The 14,664-nt window shown below is 48.0% G+C and overlaps 1 protein-coding gene and 1 long non-coding RNA gene across 7 annotated transcripts in view; one reads left to right on the top strand and one right to left on the bottom strand.

Annotated features, from left to right (window-relative positions):
- Nucleotides 1-2,929: 2,929 nt before the first annotated feature.
- LOC147342553 (uncharacterized) lies at nt 2,930-13,719 on the bottom strand. The gene is made up of 3 exons (XR_015157913.1): nt 13,581-13,719; nt 11,795-11,854; nt 2,930-3,047 (listed from the first exon to the last, which is right to left on the bottom strand). It is a non-coding gene; the product is annotated as an uncharacterized LOC147342553 (long non-coding RNA).
- Nucleotides 13,139-14,664, top strand: part of ME3 (malic enzyme 3) — a 220,785-nt gene continuing 219,259 nt past the window's right edge. For 4 of the 6 annotated variants that reach the window (XR_015157908.1, XM_086384725.1, XM_086384723.1 and 1 more), the window contains exons 1-2: nt 13,139-13,304; nt 13,602-13,799. Coding sequence is in view for 4 of the 6 variants with exons in the window: in XM_086384725.1 (XP_086240851.1) it covers nt 13,617-13,799 (183 nt within the window). In the remaining 2 variants the exon portion in view is untranslated. The remainder of the gene's footprint in view (nt 13,305-13,601; nt 13,800-14,664) is intronic. The other 2 variants (XM_086384724.1, XM_086384729.1) reach the window with 2 other exon arrangements.

Raw genomic sequence — 14,664 nt, 5'->3', positions numbered from 1 at the left:
CCAGTGTGAAGAATGGAGATCACCCTACCATGCAACTGGTCTCTCTCCACTCTCACCATCACTGGCTGCTGTAGGCAGCCTCTGGCTACAGAATGTCCCATCTCCCCGGGGCCATGGGTCAGGGTCAGTCATGAGCCACTGAGACGGGCTGCTCACTAAGCCTCTGGCCAGAGGTGGAGATGCAAGCCTGCCGTCTCAAAGCAGCGCTCATCTCCAGGCGTGCTCCCCTGAGAGGCTTCTTTCTTGCCAACCATCAACAAGAAAAGAGGGCTGGGCTTTCGTCTTCTGCCGATGTGGGTGATGGCTGGAGGATCCATTTGGATTCTTGGAGCACTCCTGGAGGCCGTGTCTAATGGTTTTTTGGTTTCTTTACAGAATATGGGGAACTACCTATTGTCCTTAGGTCAGGGCTTTAGCTGAAATCCTGACATAATAAGAAAAATCCCACTCAATATCCTGTTGTATTGGCTGGTAAGCAAGACCTGAGAAATGTAAACAGACTGTTTCAATTTGATATCCTCTTGACTCATTCTCATCCATTATCAATCAATTATTAGTCTCTCCAGAATTTTCATTTTCTTGGCTTGGTTAGAGCTAGTCGGAACTTGAGATTAGATAAAAAATTTCCTGACTTGTAGTCTAATTGCCTTGAATTTTCTCTCTGTGAGAGCTCCAGTGTTCGGCATGTGCATTATTTATCCATCGTCTCTCACTTTCTTCTTCTAAAGGAGAAATTTCCTTTCTGAAACCTGAGGCTTGATAAAAGTGGGAAAATAAGGCTGCTGAGTGTGATCATTCTTTTTTCATCATAAGGAATGGTTTTCTTCCTCAAATGAGAGCATTTTCTTTATTTCATTAGATGTCCCAGGCAGGGGTAAGTGTCTTCTTGCATCCAGAAATCTGTTCTCATTGAGCAAAATGTCTATTCTTGACACCATCACTGATTTATTATAAAACCTGGATGATCCCTAAGGTCCCTGCCAATGTGAGAGTTATGTCATTTCATGTATTCTGTAATTACCAGGAGTTTTAGAAAGCTCCCAGCTCAACCTTGATAATTCTCTTGATTTATAAAGAAATTCCAGTTCCTACCTTCACTTCTGTCACACACATATTGTTAAAGCAAATATTTTTAAAACAATAAGTGGCAGGGCACCTGGAGTGGGAAGAACTTGGATTTGAGGGCAATTCTATTGAATTTACATACCTCCTACTGGAGGTTAGTCCTCTGTATGCACTAGCCTGGCAAATGTCTTTTTTTTTTTTTTTCTTTTTTTTGGCAAATGTCTTAAATGTGACAGGATGCTATGGACATTTGAATCGCTGGGCACGGAGCTGATTTGCATGTGGCCTTGGAGCCTTGTGAAGAAACACTTGAGCCTAATTACAGTTGAGGGCTTCCCTGGTGGCTCAGATGATAAAGAATCTTCCTGCAATTCAAGAGACCCAGGTTTGATCCCTGGGTTGGGAAGATCCCCTGGAGAAGGAAATGGCAACTCACTCCTGTATTCTTGCCTGGAGAATTCCACGGACAGAGGAGCCTGGTGGGCTACAATCCATGGGGTCACAAAAGAGGTGGACATAACATAGCAACTAGACAACAATTAATACATGTTACAACTGATGTGTGTGTGTGTGTGTGTGTGTGTGTGTGCGTGCGCGCATGCGCGTGCATTAAACCAAGTGGACCTACTGAAGCTTGAATACAGATAGAGAAAATGCTTTTCTTCTAGAAAAACTGTTAAAGATAGTTTCCAGGATAGGTTGGAATTAGGAGCCTGGATAGGAGGAAGCAGAGAGTCAGACAGAGTCCAGGTGGGCTTATCCTGAAATCCACTTTGCCCTGTCTCCCCCCAGGACCATCTGTGTGCTCTGGGATGAGGAGAGAATGTGTTAACCAAGTCTGCCAGGGATCTCTGCTCTTCCAAGGAGACGATAAATCTGAAAGCACTGTGTCGAGAGGTGTCCTAGGTCTTCATCTCAACCTTCCTCTGCCACCACCAAGACAGCCGGGCTCTAGAAGAGTCTCCAGCTGAAGAGAAAAGGTGGAAGACCACAGACATGCTGAGACAGGCAGAAACAGAGGGGTTTGAAGTGGCATCAGCTGGGAAAGCCACCCCAGAAGTTACAGTGGTCAGAGTCCCTCGGCAGGGTCTGAGCAGAGTTGCAGCTTCGTGGGGACCCGAACCCGCGGCCACAGCCCCACTGAGCAGAAGGCGAGCACCCAAAAGGGAGAGCCTTGGTGTGGTTCAGATTCTGAAACCTGCCTCGCTGCTGGGCAGAACCCTAGGTAAGCACAAAGCTGGGGTGAGCTGAGGTCCTGGCATTTGATAGGTAGAGGGAGACAGAGCTAGCGAACTATAGGCCAGTGGTGTGAGCGACTGCAGCATGAGAGGGGGCCCAGGGAGCATTCACACAACACAGATTTTAACAGTATTTAAAAGGTTCGTACTCTGTGCCTGTGTTTTCTGCAATAATTAAAGTACAGCTAAAACTCACTGAACATTCAGCCCCTCCTCTGGGCCTCAACCGCCTTGGAGATGTACCAGTATTTCACAGTGACTCACTGAGAGCTGGATCTTTGAAAATTCAGTCAAGTGCAATTTAACCAATATTTATTCAGCAATTACGATGTACCTAGAATTGTTCTGTGGGAAGGCAGAGGAAGCATTGAAATAGCAATAATTGCTATTTATTGCAGATTTCCTGTGGACCAGGTATTTAATCCTCACAACTACTTTATGAGTTAGCTACTATGATTATCATCCTCATTTTAAAGATAAGGAAATTGAGGTTCAGCAAGATGGAGTAAATCTCCCAACATCACACAGCTAGTGAGTGACAAAGTGGGGACTCAATCCCAGATGTATCGGAGTCCAAAGAGAAGGCTCTCAGTACTACACAAAGAACAGGACATTCATACTGGCGAAAATCTGAAACGGTAACCGAAGTTTCTATCCTTTATTTTATTGTGCAAATTAAAGTGTTACATAATAGGTTGATGGAGCTCGAATCTCAAAACCTCCTTTGAAACAGCGGGGTTAAGCCTGCAAAAGCATAAAACGATGTGTAACTAATTCTGATGCCTGAAAAGCAAAAAATGTGCCTCTCCCATTCATACCAGCCAGATAACTACTGGATCAGTCTCCGCTTGGACCTCTGCAAGCCAGTCTTAGATTTGAAACCAAGCCCGATTTAAGCTGAGAAGAACTAAAATCCATCTGCTCTGAGAAGCAAGCATAGTCCTGATAACTAGTGGCCTGCGGAGAACAATTGGTGTGACCTGGAGCGGGAAACCCTGACCCTTTTGGTCAGAACGCACATCTGGTTTCACAGCCCATCTGGTTTCACAGCCCACTGAATGCTTGCTCTGGAGGTTGCCCGATGGCACAGATAACACCCAGGGCAAGAATAAACCATCCCAGCTGCAGCTCTAACCTGTGAATCCACAAAGGAAGCAAATTACATCTCTTTGGCGAAAGAAAGGCTCAGTGAATTCCGCAGAGGGATTTGAGGCTGAATAAGAGCTGAGGGGAGGGGCTGAGCGGTTAAATCTGGTGGGAAGAAGGAACAAAAGCCAATTGGAGCAATAAGGAGCCAAAGAGAGGCTTATCGCTCCTCTCGAGGAATTGACGAGGCCTGTCACTCTCACCAATTATGTGTCTAAAGAAAACGTCTACTTGGGAAACACCGAAAGCAAAAATAACTGGAACGCCCCTTGATATCCCCAGGATTCCTCCAGAAATTTGATGATTTTTGTTCCCCTGAGAAGACGGTCAGCAGGGAAGACCACGAATTCCTCCCCATCCCGGAAGGGTGTCAGGAAGGTTGGAAAGTCAATGAGGAAGCAGGAGGCTACGCTCATTACGGTTTAACAAGCGCGCAGGTGAAAAAGGGAAGAAGCTGAGCTGGCCAAGCGGGGGTCGGCGGGGGCGGGCGGGACGCTGAGAGGGTCAGAGGGGCGGTCACACCGCAGACAAAGAGCCCGCCCTGACCTCCAGCAAACAGCCCGGCGCAGATTTCGTCCCCCTTATCAGCTGCTCAGCCCAGCAGCGGCTGCCCTGAGTTTCTGCTTCCGCATCCTGCCTTTTCCCAACAGTTGCGTTTTTGTCTAACTTTTTTGTGAGCAGAGAAGAGGCCGAGGGGCCAGGAGCAGAAGCGGAGGATGGCCGTGGTGGCTGTCAGAGGACAGAGGGATTGAGCAGAAGGTTCGGGACGGGCCGAAGACAGATTTTCTAAAACAGCCTCTGGGAAAACCAGAGGCGTAGAGGAGATACAAGAAGCGCTGGTTATTCGTGCTCTCTCTGGTAGCTGATCGAGAACGTTTTTCTCTAGGCATTCCTATTGCAGGACGGAAGTGAGGGCGTGTATGAAATGGATTATAAATTGTCTGTGCATAAACCAAACCGTGGAAGTAAAGGCTGGTCCATTGGTCAGGCTGAGAAGGGGAACAAGCCTGTTCAGGATTAGTGCGGAACTAAATGAGAATCAGGCAGGGAGTCTGATGAGAAAGAAAGGCAGTATGTTATTTCCTTCTCTCTGGAAGCAATTATGTTTGGTACAACAGCTGCTTGAATAGAAGGTTGAATGGATTTATAAATAAAGATTTAGAAATGTTTTTGTGATAAGAGTATGCAGGCCTCACTGGATCTGGCAGCCACCTCTGTTGGAAACGTGGTTACTTCAAAGATGTTCCTCTCTTGTTAAAATTAGCCATCACTAAATTATGGCAATGCAACAGAGGAATAGAGAAACAGAATGCAGTGCCATAGAGGAATAAGACACATGTTTTCTTCTGCTACCCAACCAAATTACTCTTTTCATTTCTCCTCGTGACATTTTCGGAATGTCAGAGAACTGATTATTCCCGCTTAATGGGACGGGGCGGGTGGCAGGGAGGTGGAGAGAGGGATAGGAAGAGAGGGAGTGATGGTTACCCTGTAAACGGCTCTAGAGGAGGGGCTCGGAGGGATCCGATACAAAGGCTTCATGGCCCCTCTGTGCCACTGTGTCCTTCCCTATTCAGGTGAAGAAGGGGGACACAGAGGCTGAGATGGTGGGATAGCATCACCGACTCAGTGGACACGAGTTTGAGCAAACTCCGGGAGATAGTGGAGGACTGGGAAGCCTGGCATGCTGCAGTCCATGGGGTCGCAAAGAGTCCAACTCAACTGAGTAATTGAACAACAACATTCAGGCAAATCAATTCAGTTCCAAGGATATTTATCGCACCCACCCCTGTGCTCGGTGTCTTGTAGGATGCAAGGCTGAGAGTAACGATGAAGATGATGACTACAGAGCAGATCATAATTGTCCATTGAGTGTCTGACCACACCAGGCCAGGTTCAGTTCAGTTCAGTTGCTCAGTTGTGTCTGACTCTTCACGACCCCATGACTCACAGCACACCAGGCCTCCCTGTCCATCACCAACTCCTGGAGTTCACTCAAACTCAACGTCTATCGAGTCGGTGATGCCATCCAGCCATCTCATCCTCCGTTGTCCCCTTCTCTTCCTGCCCCCAATCCCTCCCAGCTTCAGAGTCTTTTCCAATGAGTCAACTCTTTGCATGAGGTGGCCAAAATATTGGAGTTTCAGCTTTAGCATCAGTCCTTCCAATGAACACCCAAGACTGGTCTCCTTTAGGATGGACCGGTTGGACCTCCTTGCAGTCCAAGGGACCCTCAAGAGTCTTCTCCAACACCACAGTTCAAAAGCATCAATTCTTCAGTGCTCAGCTTTCTTCACAGTCCAACTCTCACATCCATACATGACCACTGGAAAAACCATAGCCTTGACTAGATGGACCTTTGTTGGCAAAGTAATGTTTCTGCTTTTGAACATACTATCTAGGCTGGTCATAACTTTCCTTCCAAGGAGTAAGCGTCTTTTAATTTCATGGCTGCAATCACCATCTGCAGTGATTTTGGAGCCCCCCAAAATAAAGTCTGACACTGTTTCCACTGTTTCCCCATCTATCTCCCATGAAGTGATGCGACCAGATGCCATGATCTTAGTTTTCTGAGTATTGAACTTTAAGCCAAATTTTTCACTCTCCTCTTTCACTTTCATCAAGAGACCAGTCTCAACACTCCCTAAATGTAAGCCCTTTGCGTCCCGGTGACCACCATGGCCTCTGGAACCTGGGTTAAAATCTGTCCCCTCCTCCACTGCCCACCAAAAATGTCCTGGCTCACTTCAGTGAGTTATTTAGCTTCTCCAGATTTTGTGTTCTCATCTGTAAAATGGAGATAATAATACTAGCAGGCAGGGTCCAGTCAAGGAGACCAGACTATAGTAGGGGTGTGTGTGTGTGTGCGTGCGTGCGTTCAGCTGCTCAGTCATATCTGACGCTTTGCGACACCACAGACTGTAGCCCACCAGACTCCTCTCTCCATGGGATTCTCCAGGCAAGAATACTGGAGTGGCTTGCCATTTCCTTCTCCTGGAGCTCTTCCCGACTGAAGGATCGAACTGGCGTCTCCTGGGTCTCCTGAATTGGCAGGTGAATTCTTTGCCACTCTAACACCACCTGGGAAGCCCCAGAGTAGTGTGGATCAACAGAAAGGATTTATACAAACAACTGGCTTCACAAGGTGCTAGAGGGCTGAATGGTCTTCCCAGGTGGTGCCAGTGGTAAAGAACCTGCCTGCCAAGGAAGGAGACAGGAGATGCAGGTTCGATCCCTGGGTGGGGAAGATCCCCTGGAGGAGGGCATGGCAGCCTACTCCAGTGTTCTTGCCTGGAGAGCCTCACGGACAATGGAGCCTGGTGGGCTGCAGTCCATAGGACATGACTGAAGCGACTTGGTAAGCACACGCGCAGAGGGCTGAATGCAAAGGGAGAGTGCTGAGGCAAGCACAGAGAGAGACTGCAGGAAGCAGCTCCCACTTCTGAGGCTGGAGGAAAGGGAAGAGGCCGGACCATCAGGATATGGACACGTGGAGGACGTGACACTCTGCTGTTGGCAGGGGTGGTGAGGCTGCTTCCAGAGAGTGGAAGAGGCTGGGACCAGCGGTTTACGGTGGGCGAAGGACTGTGGCTGAGGTGGATACTGAAAGGAAATAATAGCAGGTAAACAGAAAGGACATCTTTCCTCTCCAGCCCTCAGTCTCCCTCTACTGTCCCTATTGACAGAAATTAATAGGAAACTTAAGATCCCCTGGAGAAGGTAATGGCCACTCACACCAGTATTCTTGCCTGGAAAATCCCATGGTCAGAGGAGCCTGGCGGGCTACAGTCCATGGGGTCGCAAAGAGTTGGACACAATTGAGCATCTAACACTTTCACACTTTCCCTTTCACTGCCCCCAAAGAACTGGTTTGCAGAGTACCAACTCCAGCCATAAACCAGAGTGTAGAAACATAGATCTGGAGCTGAAGGAGATAGTTTAATAAAGAGCTCAGTGTTTCATAGAAACACAGTAAGAGTATTTCTCATATCATTAACTGTTAAATAATAAGTGAGTTAATGTTTATAAACTCCTAGAACAGTGCCTGGCATGTGATAAGTGCATTACAATGTGCTTTATAAAAATAAATATTGGGATCGACATATAGACACTGCAGATGACACCACCCTTATGGGAGAAAGTGAAGAGGAACTAAAAAGCCTCTTGATGAGAGTGAAAAAGTTGGCTTAAAGTTCAACATTCAGAAAATGAAGATCATGGCATCTGGTCCCATCACTTCATGGGAAATAGATGGGGAAACAGTGTCAGACTTTATTTTTCTGGGCTCCAAAATCACTGCAGATGGTGACTGCAGCCATGAAATTAAAAGTATAATAAATAAAAGTAAGCCACGCTTACTCCTTGGAAGGAAAGTTATGACCAACCTAGATAGCATATTCAAAAGCAGAGACATTACTTTGCCAACAAAGGTCCATCTAGTCAAGGCTATGGTTTTTCCAGTGGTCATGTATGGATGTGAGAGTTGGACTGTGAAGAAAGCTGAACACCAAAGAATTGATGCTTTTGAACTGTGGTGTTGGAGAAGACTCTTGAGAGTCTCTTGGACAGCAAGGAGATCCAACCAGTCCATCCTAAAGGAGATCAGTCCTGTGTGTTGATTGGAAGGAATGATGCTGAAGCTGAAACTCCAGTACTTTGGCCACCTCATGAGAAGAGTTGACTCATTGGAAAAGACCCTGATGCTGGGAGGGATTGGGGGAAGGAGGAGAAGGGGACGACAGAGGATGAGATGGCTGGATGGCATCACCGACTCGATGGACATGCGTTTGAGTGAACTCCGGGAGTTGGTGATGGACAGGGAGGCCTGGTGTGCTGCGATTCATAGGGTCGCAAAGAGTTGGACATGACTGAGCAACTAAACTGAACTGAACTGAACATACAAAATAGATAACTAATAAGAATGTACTGTTCAGCATGGAAACTCTATGCAATGCTCTGTGTTGACATAAAGCGGAAGGAAATCCCAAAAAAGGGTGATCTATGTATATATATAGCTGATTTACTTTGCTATATAGAAAATAACACAACATTAGAAAGCAACTATACTCCAATAAAAATTAATTTGAAAATACAAAAAAAAAAAAGCAAAATAAAAAGTAAAGATCACTCCTCCAAAAACCAATGTGGGAAGTAATATTAGAATCCTAGTTTATCCAGGAAAATGATGGGGCTTAAAGAGGTCACATCTGGAGGAGGGCATGGCCACCCACTCTAGAATGCTTGCCTGGAGAATCCCTTGGATGGAGGAGCCTAGCAGGCTCTGGTCCATAGAGTTGCAAAGAGTTGGACACAATTGAAGCAACTTAAGAAAGTGAAAGTGGCTCAGTCATGTCCAACTCTTTGTGACCCCATGGACTACACAGTCCACGGAATTCTCCAGGCCAGAATACTAGAGTGAGTGGCGTTTCCCTTCTCCACGGGATCTTCCCAACCCAGGGATCAAACCCAAGTCTCCCACATTGCAGGTGGATTCTTTACCATCTGAGCCACAGGGGCTTCCCTATGGCTTAGCTGGTGAAGAAGCAAGTTAGCATGCCCTCAAAGAGGTCACATAAAATGCCCAAGATCACACAAGCTCATCCCTGGACTGTCTGAATGCAAAGCTGTTGCTTTTACAGCTTTGGTATGAGCTTCCTTTGAGGCTCAGAGAGGGAAAGCACCTAAGTTAATCACTTTAAAGAGAAACAGACCATAAAAGTGCAAGAGGAGAGGAATTTGGGGAGCATGTGGATGAGGGACAAACTGCTGCAGGTAGAGGAATCTGAGAAGACTTGCCAGAGAATGTGGTGTTTGAGCGAAGCTGGAGGACAAGGCTTTAACAGGCAGGTGCTGGGAGCAGATGAAACTGCCTAAGCAAAGACCCCAAGTGCAGGGCATGTAGGCGGAGCAGTGAGGACGAGGACAAGGGGGAAATAAACGTCCCTCACCATCCCTTCTTATGTAAACAACAGAGTTGGGGTATCTCTAAATATTCCTGGCAGCAATGTGAGTTAAGGAATTCACAGTATTCATAAAATATTACATAGAATATTATGCATTTGTGAAGCAATGGGATTAGCTGAAAAATAATGAATTTTAATGCACCTTCATTTTTTAAAAAATCTATAGGTAGGGTCATTAAAATCTGCTTACAAAAGACACGTCATCTTGCTTTGAGACAGTCAACTGAACTAAAACCCTAAGCTGCTTTGATACCCTTTTACCAATGCACCAAATTTGTTTTTAACAAGTCCAGCTCTTAGAAGGGTATGCACAAATTTGATTTATATGTGTTTCATTTAATTCATCAGACTGGTTGCGTTCTTGCTGTTAGGTACTGTCCTAGGTACTGGAGATGCAAAGAATCATAAACGGTGGTTCCACTCCTCAAGGAACTCAGTATAGTACTGAAGAGCAACAGATAGATATGCAAATCTCTGCAATCAGAATGGAAGAGTCCTAAGTGTGCTGGGAATATGGGAACCTTGGCCAGGGAGGATGGGAATGGGACTCCTTTCCTTCCACTCCAGGAAGCAGCATCACAACCACAACTTCTGACAGTAGACAGAGCATGGGATGTGAAGGCAAAGCAAATGAGACAAATTTTACAGAGACTCATTAGTTCTATCGTACAGAATCAGACCACAGGGACCACGGGGCTGGTTTGCTAAGGAAATCAGAGTAGTATGGAGCTGAAAAAGTTCTGAAACATGTCCATAGCTCTGAATCTGGCCTCTGTAAGCCTACGTTCAGCTCTGAAAGTAAGGAAGATGCCAGGAAAGCAGAGAGGGAAGCCACATCTGCCAGTAATAATTGTGAACAGTTTCTGAGTATCCACTCCATTGCAAACACTTTCCTATAAAATGAGTATTATATCCAGGCTAGTAGTAGCCACTAGTTCCCAGGTATCCTTCTCCCATCCTTCTTTCAGTAGTAGACGCCCCCACTGAGCTTTAGCAGAGGGTGTTCATGCCTTTCTGCTAGAGACAGTATTCCCAGGCTTCCTGGTAGCTGATGGGACTGCGTGACTTCCATTTCACCTGCAGAACGTGAGTTGATGTCACATGAGCCATATCCACATCGTTTCCCTAAAGCAGCGCCCTCAACTTCTTCTTCCCCCTTTTCACATTCATGCTTCTGCAGAGAGACGGACAGCACCCTAGAGAAAGAACCTGGGTCTGAGGAACAGGGCAGCCCCCTCCTCATCACTACTTTCTGCCGCTCCACCTAGTGAACCTGCCTTTAGCACCTTTTTTTTTTTTTTTTAACTTGGCCAAAGATCAACACCCATGATAGAAAAGCAATATTGTTAGACTTAACAATATTGGGCTAAGAGAATATAGCACACGTGAGAGAATCTTAGACATAAGCTGCATGTGCTCTAGCGAAGAGATTGATAAAAATTACACTGGCTTATTTGGGAACATTTGTCTACATCCTGGTTTCTAGTTAAGTTTCAAATGACTGAGGTTACCTATTCAATGTCCTCCAGGTGAGAAACCGATCATTGTATTGAGGAAAGTTAGACTCATTCAAAAGTTTTGGATGATTTGCTATGTGTCAGGTACCAAAGATGGAAACACGCACACACACATTCTCTCTCTCTCTCCCCTCAAGATGTTTGCTGATGGTAGGAAGATTGGCAAATATAAAACAGCGTTGACAGGAAAGTATCAGTTAAAAATACTCTGAGTTGCAAACAACCAAAAATCTGACTGAAATGGGTTTAAGGGGAAAAAAGGATCATTTATGTGTTTATGTAAATGTACAGTCCAAGAGTAAACCAGACTACAGGCATTTAAACCATACTTAATTGGAATTTCTGTGATTGGGGGTCTGTAAATCTGTATCTTGCCCCTCACCCCATCCCCCTACCAGGTAATTTCAATTCTGATTTGGAAAGTATTGTTTTTATATAGATTCAGTTCAGTTCAGTCTCTCAGTTGTATCTGACTCCTTGCGACCCCATGGACTGCAGCATGCCAGGCTTCCCTGTCCATCACCAACTCCTGATATAGATTACTGAGCTGCAAATAGCAGGTTGGACTGGAAAGGGGAGAGAATGAAGGGGGCGATGGTTGTTTCTCATCCTGAATCCAGGCAAGGGCAGCCCAGAGTCCTAAGATATCTATTTGGTACTCAGAACAGAGTCAGAGCGCAGATTCTGAAGGCTGCTTACATGGAAGGCTTGAAGGGGAGTGTAGAGGACAGGCCGCCTGTCCATCATTCTGAGGGTTCACAGTCCATGAAAGTGACTGCCACTTCTATTCCGTCACCCAACAGCTATTTCTTATGCAACTATGTACCAGGCGGCTTCCCAGGTACTGGCATCTTCCCAGGCTTACCAGGCGTCTTCTGCCTGCCAAACAGGAGATGTGGGTTCCACTCCTGGGTTGGAAGATCTCCTGGAGAAGAAAATGACAGCCCACTCCAGTATTCTTGCCTGGGGAATCCCATGGACAGAGGAGCCTGGAAGGCTGCAGTCCATAGGGTGGCAAGAGTCAGACATGACTTAAGTGATTAAACAACAACAGCTAATGTACCAGGCACTGAGCTAGAAGTGAGGATACAGGGGTTTACAGCCAAAGAGCCTTTCCCCATGATGCTTACATTATAAGGGAAGACAGGCAATAAACAATTAGAAAAACAAGCTAATTACTGGCTGTGTTAAGTTTTAAGAAAGGAAAATCTCCTTCATGACCATAGTCCCTAATGGAGGCTGACACTGGATGGAGTAGAGGAAAGGTGTTCCAGTTGAAAATTTAGCAGAGACTTGAGAGCAGGAGCATTCCACGCTCTCAGCAAGTGCAAAGGCCCTGAGGTGTGAGGGAGCCGGCCGGGGGCAGAAATACAGGGAGGAGTCTGTGTGGCTAGAGCTCAGTGCCAGGGAGACCCAAGTAGAATGAGGAAGTCGCAGCAGCCAGGTTAACTACAGGATAACATGTGAGCACCAAAGAGAGTCTGGGTTTTACTCCGCACCCACTGAAAAGTTCGTGTTAAAGAGGGGTTTGCTGGTTACTGTGTGAAAAACATCTACCATTAATTCAGGACTGTGATAGACGCCCAAGGTTCTTATCTGCTCCCAACAATTCATGTCTTAGTAACTGGTGACCTTGTATTAGCGCTGTCCGCTAGAACTTTCTACAAAGATGGAAATGTTCCGTATCTGTGCTGTGCTGTGCTGAGTCCCCCGGTCGTGTCAGATTCTGCGACCCCACGGACTGTAGCCTGCCAGGCTCCTCTGTGAGGCCCAAAGCTACTATGGACAGGTGGCTCTTGAGCTCGTGACACGTGGCTAGTGCGCCTAAGGAACTAGAGTTTAAATATTATTCCATTTAAAGTAGCTTGTTTAAAGGTATAGTGCCACGTGAGGCTAATGGCTATATACTTGGCAGCCCAATGCAGCGCAGAGCTGGGTGCCTGAGGGTTTTAACTCCTTGCCGGGGAAGCCAAGGGCCTCCTGCACCAAATGTTGGAGCTATTAAGCAGGTCCACTGATACCTAAACGCTGAGCCCGCTTTGTGCGCTCGCCTTGTCAAGAGACAGCGGCTCGCAGCGCATCCTGAGCTTCCTTTATAATCAGCGCGGAGGCACGCGCACGCGGCTGTGCAGCGCCCCCGGGGAAGCCCCGCACGGCGCGCAGAGGTTTGCAGACTCGTCTTGCAGGGCGCACCCGCTTCCGCGCTCTCGAGGCCGCGGGCGCGGTCCAGCCATTGGCAGGAGGGGAATAACGGCCCCGCAGCGTCTCGCCCCGCCTGCCCCGCAGCCGGGCCGCATAGACAGCGGCTCCCGGCGCAGCACAGGTGGGCTGGAGAAGCTGGGGAGACCGAGGCGCGCCATCGAGCGGACTCGGAGGTTTGGAAACCCCCTCGCCGCGCAGTCGCAGCTGCTTCTCTGCGGGGATGGAGGCGGGCGAGGCGCGGGCTGCCGCCCGCACCGTATCTGCTTCCTGAGCTTGCTTTCGCTTCGGTCCGGCTCGCCCAGGCCTGAATCCCGCCGCCCAGCCGCGAGAGCCGCGCGGGTGGCCGCGGGGGAGGCGGGGCGCCTGAGCGCCTGCGGGACCCCCGCCCTCTCCCCGCGCACACGTCCCCGGCGCGCGCGGGTCCTGGCTGGCCCGAAAGCCCCCCTGACCTTGGTGTCTCCCCGTGCCAGGTCTGCGCCAGGACCATGGGCGCCGCGCTGGGCACCGGCGCGCGGCTGACTCTCCGGCCCGGCCGGGCCTGCGGAGCTGTCCGGAGCTGGGCGCCTCCCGCGCCCGCCCGAGGCTGCCACTCCAAGGCCCGCCCGGCGCGCCCCGTGCCGCTGAAGAAGCGGGGGTACGATGTCACCAGGAACCCGCATCTCAACAAGGTAACCGGGAGAGGGTAGGAGGGCCCAAGCCGCTCTCCCGGGGCTGGCGGGATGGGCGCCCCGCCCCCGGGGCCCCGGGAGGATCCTCCCAGACGCCCTTCCAGGGGAAGCTTGGTGTGACTCGGTTTGGCTTTTTAGCGCCCCTCTTCTGCTTGGAAAGAGGTCACCAATAATGCGGGAGCCTGATTTCTTCACGAACAAATATAGACTGGGTTGAGATCCTCTTAACCATTCGGACCTGGAGTCAGATCTCACCTTGATGCTTGCTGATTCTGTTAATTTGGGGCAGTTCATTGAACCTGGCTGTCCAGGTTTCCTTATCTGTAAAAGCGAAACATTTGGGTCGGGAGTGTTGTGAGATTTAAAGAGAAAACAGAGATAGCGTTCTTAGCACAATTCCTGACACGCAATGAGAACAAATATCAGCTAAGGTTCTCATTATTCTGAGAAGAAAATTTTTAATTTGAGCCGGGACAAGAAAGTCTAGAATTATGGAACATTCAGACCTTGAAAAGGCCTCAGAGATCCAAATTGAAACCTTTCCCTTTACAAATGAGAAAACAAGACAAAAGAAACTTGACAAGGTCGTCAGCTGGTTAGCTCTGACTCTGCCACTGAAATCTGGGTCTGGATCTCCGGTGCTTGGGTCAAATTCAGCCCACTGCTGACACGGTGCTTAAGAGCACACACATTTGCTTCTGGGAGTGGAGTTTAGTATCATTGGTGTTAAAATCGAGAAACCTGGGTTTAAGGGCTGTCTCCTAACACCATCTCATATTAACTTGGGCCTCTCATTTGATTTCTCTGAGGTTCCACTTTCTCCTGCTTAAAGTGGATGTTATGACAGACCCACCATCCCTACCAC

The sequence above is a fragment of the Bos grunniens genome, chromosome 29, assembly GCF_055505025.1.
Source record: "Bos grunniens cultivar Pamir isolate PY7600 chromosome 29, Bosgru_T2T1.0, whole genome shotgun sequence".
Lineage (NCBI taxonomy): Eukaryota > Metazoa > Chordata > Mammalia > Artiodactyla > Bovidae > Bos > Bos grunniens.
This window is presented reverse-complemented; position numbering and strand designations above follow the sequence as displayed.